Source organism: Odontesthes bonariensis, chromosome 10, assembly GCF_027942865.1.
Source record: "Odontesthes bonariensis isolate fOdoBon6 chromosome 10, fOdoBon6.hap1, whole genome shotgun sequence".
Classification (NCBI taxonomy): Eukaryota; Metazoa; Chordata; class Actinopteri; order Atheriniformes; family Atherinopsidae; genus Odontesthes; species Odontesthes bonariensis.
Genome location: NC_134515.1, coordinates 8,430,668 through 8,437,485, shown reverse-complemented (window position 1 = coordinate 8,437,485; position 6,818 = coordinate 8,430,668). Strand labels below are relative to the sequence as shown.

Sequence of the window (6,818 nt, the reverse complement as noted above, 5' to 3'; positions counted from 1 at the left end):
TGGGGTAAAGTCCCCCCACCTCCCTGTACAGAAAGTGTTTTTGAACATTCAAAGTTGTGCATTTATCACATTTATGATAATGCACAACTCTTTAAAAGCATAAGCACGATCAAATTGGCAAAGAAAATCATCGACATTTAGAGTTTTTAAAGCCTTTAAAATGTAATTTTACTATTTTTGTGCATTCTTGACATGCAAAAAAAAGCATGTGGTGATTTTTGATAGGTACATTTTATCTTATAGCCCAAAAAGTGTGTAATTTAACAATTTTGTGCTGTGATTTCACATTTTGGTGTGAGACTGCGTTGACTATCACACCACATCTAACTACAGTATCATTAGTAGCAGAATTTCTACTCTGGGATTATTTCAAATCACGATTAGAGTGTGCAGAGTGCCAAAAATGCGCTCTCTATCAGACTCTGATGCAAACTAAGAAAACATTACAGTAAAATATATTTTTTTTAAAAAAGGTAAAACTTCCACTGCTGTGGTTTGAGTTGTTATGAACGAGCTGATGGACAAATGCATCGGTAAAATGTGCAAAGTTCAGTTGAAACACTTGCAGTATGTGCTTTCTCAGTGAATACATACTGTAGCTCCCCACCCTGCTGCACACCTCCCAGCAAGCCCCCAGCAAATCAAGCAAAGGCTTAGTTTAAATGTCTTTCCTCTGGCGCTGATGCCATTCCTCTGCGAGCATCTGGGTGTGTCGAGCCTGGATCACTTTACAAGGGCGGCGCTGTTACCTGTCTGACAGGCTGATCTGCTCCAAGCCAAGCTACCTGCCTGTGGGTGCACCCCCCAGGATCCTGGTAATTGGATGAGAGTTGGGGAGGAGGTGCGGAGGAGGTTGGGCTTACTGGGAGGTCCTCCAGTCGGAGGCAGATAAAAAGTCCATCTCAGACAGAGAGAAGGTACTTAGAGGGACTTGGCTCTCCTCTTAGTGTGCTCACTTCTCTACCAAACCTTTTTCTCTCTCTGCATCCCCTCTTATCTTTAAATCCTTCTCTCTCAGGAGAAACTAGACCAGCCATGTCGACAAGAAGCGTCAGCATAAAAACCGTCAGAAGCAGCTATGGAAGCAGCGGCGGCGGCGGTGGTGGTGGTTTCGGTGGTGGCAGCCGTGTGTCTATTGGAGGAGGAGGAGGAGGATATTCCTCAAGATCTGCTGTTACAGTCAGGCCATCATACTCCATGTCCACATCCAGCGTTGCCGGTGGCTCAATGCTGAGGTCGAGCATGGGCGGCGGCGGTGGTGGTTTCGGCGGTGGCTTCGGCTCTGGCGGCGGCGGCGGCTTTGGAGGTGGCTTCGGCTCTGGCGGCGGCGGCGGCGGCTTTGGAGGTGGCTTCGGCTCTGGCGGCGGCGGCGGCTTTGGAGGTGGCGGCTTTGGAGGTGGCTTCGGCGCCGGAGGCGGTATGGCAGTGGCTCCCATCACAAACGTCCAAGTCAACCAGAGCCTGCTGGCCCCTCTGAACCTCGAGATCGACCCCAACATCCAGACTGTCCGCACCCACGAGAAAGATCAGATCAAGACCCTCAACAACCGCTTCGCCAGCTTCATTGACAAGGTGAGTGGCCCTTGAGTTCATGTTGTGATTCCATCTGTAGATTAATGAAGAAGTCCTGTGACTTATCTTTGAACTGCAGATGCAGAAATAGTTATTAACGACTGTGAAATATTAGAAGTTGAAGCTGCTGCAAACTTTCTTTAGATGCTCATTAAATATTAAACTGCAACTAATCCAAACCTGAATTTGATGCACACTCGAGGCCGACAACGGCTCGTACCAACTCTGTGCACCTTTCCACAAACTGAAAGCAGAGGGCTGCTCCGTTAGCTTCATTCAGCCTGACGGGCCTCCTGCCAGCTTTTTCTGTGCACGAAACACTAGAGCGCTCGTATCCAGTGACCGGCGGCTTTCAGTGAGAGGGGAAGAGGAGATCGGGTTGTCACCCGTCACCATGGCAGCACGCACTGGCAACCTTTTAACTGGTGCTGCACAGAGTTGACTTAATTCTAACTTTATAAAATATTCTCCGAACTGCAGACCTAACAAATGTGCGATGCTTTGCAGTAACTCATCTCATCAGCGTGATGGGTTAATGACCCTGTTTGAATTTCACCCGTCACCACACCCTGTATGAGAAAGTGCTTACTTTGCTTTTTCTGCTTGTGCACACACACCACACATCAGTTTTCCTCACATTTTTTTAGGCCTTCTCACTTTAAGACAAGTCAACAAAGGAAATGGAAATGGAAAAAAAATGCAGTAGTTAATATAATTAATGCACAAATAGTACATTATTAAAGGATGAGCACGCAGTTGGTATGACAGCTGATCCCTTCAGGCACGCCTTAAGATTAATTGCTCAAGTTTTAGGCAAGTTCACTCAGTGAAAGTATTCTTCCTTGAGGCGAGGGACGATCAATGTCAGATGTTTAGGGGCGGGGCTAAGATGAGGCGTGGCACTGCACACACTGACTCAGGCTCTCTACAAATTAGCCCCAGCCCTCTCTGGATTTCCATCTGAAATGCCAGATAACTGCATTTTTAGCATAGACACAATAGAATATTGTCTGCTTTTTGCACATAAAGACCTCATTAGAGCTCGTAAAGTTAAATTTTTGAGTGTGTCTAGGACGTCCCTGCCCTGAGGGGCATGTAAACACAGCAACTTGCAGTATTTTGTATACATGAGCCATTTGTGTGGGATGGTCACACATAGGAGTGGCTCGATGGATCGGCTGAAGTAAAACAAAGTCAAACATCAGTGCAAAGGAATATCAGACATGTATTTGCCTTTTTAATTTTTGTAGTTTTCCAAAATGTGAAGAATAAAAACAGACTTTGCCAAGTTTCCGTGTATCTTATGACCCACTATTACCTAAAGTCAATGCAAAGTGATGCCTCTTCCCCAATGACAGCAGTTCTAAATGTGAAATATTTCTTCAGGTCCGCTTCCTGGAGCAGCAGAACAAGATGCTGGAGACCAAATGGAGCCTGCTGCAGGACCAGACCACCACCCGCTCAAACATCGACGGCATGTTCGAGGCCTACATCGCCAACCTGCGCAGACAGCTGGACGGGCTCGGCAATGAGAAGGTCAAGCTGGAGGGAGAGCTGAGGAACATGCAGGGATTGGTGGAGGACTTCAAGAACAAGTGAGTTTAAAAAAAAGTGGCATGTCACTCAATACAAAAGCCAATGCTCGGCATCATTTCCATGCACTAATCCCTCCACTCTTTGTCAGATATGAAGATGAAATCAACAAGCGGGCTTCAGTGGAGAACGAATTTGTGCTCCTCAAGAAGGTGAGAGTGGATTTTCTGCTATAAAGCCTCTCAACAAATGATGCCATGAATGATTGATCTCCTTGAGGCCCTTCACAAATTCAAACCACTTTTCCTCTCTCAGGATGTAGATGGTGCCTACATGAATAAAGTTGAGCTGGAGGCCAAGGTTGACGCCCTTCAGGATGAGATTAACTTCCTCAGAGCCGTCTACGACGCTGTAAGAAAGGCCACATAATCCGATTTTCTACCTGCATAACCCTTAAAATGTGGATTGTAAAACTAAAACACAACATATGTGTTGTGTGCAGGAACTGCGTGAGCTTCAGGGACAGATCAAGGACACTTCAGTCGTTGTGGAGATGGACAACAGCCGCGGCCTGGACATGGACTCCATCGTGGCTGAAGTCAGGGCTCAGTATGAGGAAATCGCCAACAACAGCCGAGCTGAGGCTGAGAAGTGGTACCAGCAGAAGGTAAGTGGAGAGTCTGCAAAGTCAGAAGTGTTTAAGTCCATCGACTCTATAATAAAAGTTATTTCTGATTTCTCCTCCCTCAGTTCCAGGAGATGCAGACCTCTGCATCACAGGCTGGAGATGACCTTCGCAACACCAAGTCAGAGATCGCCGAGTACACCCGCATGATTTCCCGCCTCCAGAATGAGATTGAGGCAGTCAAAGGACAGGTAACATTTAGAGCTGATGGTATTATTATTATTATTATTGTTGTTATTATTATTATATATTATTATTTAGTATGATTGTATTTTTTATTTTTTATTTAGTCATTTATTATTATTATTATTATTATTATTATTAGTTTTTGTAGTATTTTTATTAGAATTGGTATTATTATTGTTGTTAATATACAATCATTGTCAATATTAATCATTTTTTTTGAGCTACTTGACTAATTTGAATTTCCCCCATTGGGGGATGAATAAGGTTTTTTCTATTCTATTAGTAACCTCACTATATGTTAAATAAATGATCCATAAAGAAGTTTTAATGAGAAATGTCTGACATGGAGCCTAAGCCAACTTTTCAACCACCCAGCGCACCAACCTGGAGGCCCAGATCGCTGAGGCTGAGGAGCGAGGAGAGCTGGCTGTGAAGGACGCCAAGGCCCGCATCAGGGACCTGGAGGAAGCCCTGCAGAGAGCCAAACAGGACATGGCCCGCCAGGTCCGCGAGTACCAGGAACTCATGAACGTCAAGCTGGCTCTGGACATTGAGATCGCCACCTACAGGAAACTGCTGGAAGGAGAGGAATCCAGGTAAAAAAAAGACTTTTAATCTTACCGTTTAAGTTTCCATGGTGCAGTTGATAAACTTATTTCTCACATGATTTTTCTCCCAATTCTTTTTGTAGAATTGGCTCCGGTGGTGGAAGTGCAACCATTCACGTACAATCCTCAAGCAGCGGTATGTGTATGAACATAAAGCTTTATTATTCAAGTAAAAAGTTGCCTATCATCAATAACTCACTAAAAATGTGTTACTCTCATCACCAGGTGGCGGCTATGGCGGCGGCAGCGGCATGGGCGGCGGCTTTGGCGGCGGCATGGGCGGCGGCATGGGCGGCGGCATGGGCGGCGGCTTTGGCGGCGGCAGCGGCATGGGCGGCGGCTATGGCGGTGGCTTCAGCAGTGGCGGCGGCTTCAGCAGTGGCGGTGGCGGCGGCTTCAGCAGTGGCGGCGGCTTCAGCAGCGGGGGCAGCATCAAAAGCAGCAGGAGCACCCAAATCTCATCTTCCCGCCGTTATTAAATGCATCAGTCGTCCCACTCTCCATTCTCTTTCCCTCATTCTGCTCCTACGTAAAAGCTTCTACGAACCCCACCCCTTCTTTTCCTCACAGACACAGAGCAGCCTGTGTTGCACTTGACCATTTACAGCTGACATACCCATGTAGAGAGTCAGAGATTACATCAACATACAAGTACAGGCAGAAAGTTTGTTAGAGCAAAAAAAAAGAGCCACAAAGATGTGAGTCAGTCCTGTGTTCTTTGATCAGTCAGCCTGGCTGTCTTTTGGCTGCTGGATGTGCTGTCGTTCAGACAAGACAATACTTGTAGTGTTACGACAGAATCCTTACAGAGCAGCAAACACTGCACACAAATTGACAAAAAGAAGTAGTTTTGCACAGAAAGCGGAGCGGATGTTTGGTCATGAATTTGTCAGTTTTACACCCGACTCCTCTTTCTAGGCAATAACTCTTCTGTTGTGACACATTCATACTTTTGTTATGCAGTTTAACATCATCAAAAGCAGCTAAATGTACCAGATATTTCATTTTTAGGATTATCTTTTTCATCTGTTCTGAGAGAAAATTACCTCTCCGGTACCTTATATTAATGGTGGTTTGATACTTTTTTTTAATCTCCATTTTCACTCTGAATGACAGTGATTTAAAACAAACTAAAAAAGGAAAACATTTTTATAAGGCTGACTGGTACTACCAGATTTGTTGTGAACTGTACCATCAAAACATCTGGAATAAATCTGTGTTAATACAATTTCAGCTCCTGGCTTTGTTCTTTCTTTCGAAGGTTTTGAGTACTTCAACTGTTGAATACCACAAATAAGCCATTTATGCTAATATCATTCTTATGTGACATAAAAATTCACCTATGATAGCAGGAAGTGTCATTTTTGAAAAGGTATAGTTTAAATTACAAATAAAAGTGAACAGAAGCAGGTTTTCAACTTGCCAATTTTTAGCCTCTGCGAGCTAGCATTTTAAAGCTAGCGTTTGTTAGCTTTAGCATTCGTTAGCTTTAGCTCGTTATCAAACAACCAGTTTGTTTTAAATCTAGAACTCTGAAAAAAGATCTAAAACATTTGTATGATGCCTAAGTAAGGTAAAGGTAAGGTGACTTTATTTATACCCGAAGGTAGATTTGGTTGCAGGTAAAAGTAGCAAAAGCTTACACAGACAGACAACACAGTAGGCTACTGACATCAGTAACAATAAAAGCTTGCACAAACAACACAATACTAATGACAGTGACAAAGGACAATAACAAAGCAAAACAAGGACAACAAAAACAGAACATGACAAGCAGGCATTAGGAACCTACGACCTGAGGGGAGAGGCTGGAATTCACCATATAGTGGGTGGGATGCATCATTTAAGATGGACCCCACCAGTCTCTGTAACTGCCTATTGTGAAGAGATTCCATGTTGAGCTGTGATTCTCCAATTAATTTACTAGCCCACTTCACAATCTGATTCAGGGAGTTTTTATTTTTTTGGGGTAGGTTGCTGAACCAGGACACAAGGCTAAAAGATAGTATAGACTCAATAAAACATCTGTAAAACATGGTTAGCAGTTTTTTGTCAATATGGAAGGATGACAGCTTCCTTATGCAGTGTAGGCGCTGGTTTGCCTTTTTATATACAGATTCACAGTGTGCCACAAAGGTGAGTCTACTGTCGATAATGGTCCCAAGATATTTATAATTGTCTACACATTCCACTGCCTGACCTTTTATGGTAATTGGTTCCTTATCAGTGATGTG

General features: G+C 44.2%; 1 protein-coding gene across 2 annotated transcripts; it reads left to right on the top strand.

The window, feature by feature from the left end:
* Positions 1-898: 898 nt before the first annotated feature.
* krt5 (keratin 5) lies at positions 899-5,817 on the top strand. 2 transcript variants are annotated; one of them, XM_075476123.1, is made up of 10 exons: positions 899-1,572; positions 2,959-3,167; positions 3,257-3,317; positions 3,421-3,516; positions 3,608-3,772; positions 3,856-3,981; positions 4,352-4,572; positions 4,668-4,720; positions 4,810-4,860; positions 4,909-5,817. In XM_075476123.1, the coding sequence occupies exons 1-10, from the start codon at positions 1,036-1,038 to the stop codon at positions 5,061-5,063; spliced, it is 1,674 nt and encodes a 557-aa protein (XP_075332238.1). In that variant the 5' UTR covers positions 899-1,035; the 3' UTR covers positions 5,064-5,817. The 2 variants fall into 2 exon arrangements, with proteins under 2 accessions (XP_075332238.1, XP_075332237.1); XM_075476122.1 differs by having other exon boundaries at positions 4,810-5,817.
* Positions 5,818-6,818: the final 1,001 nt, after the last annotated feature.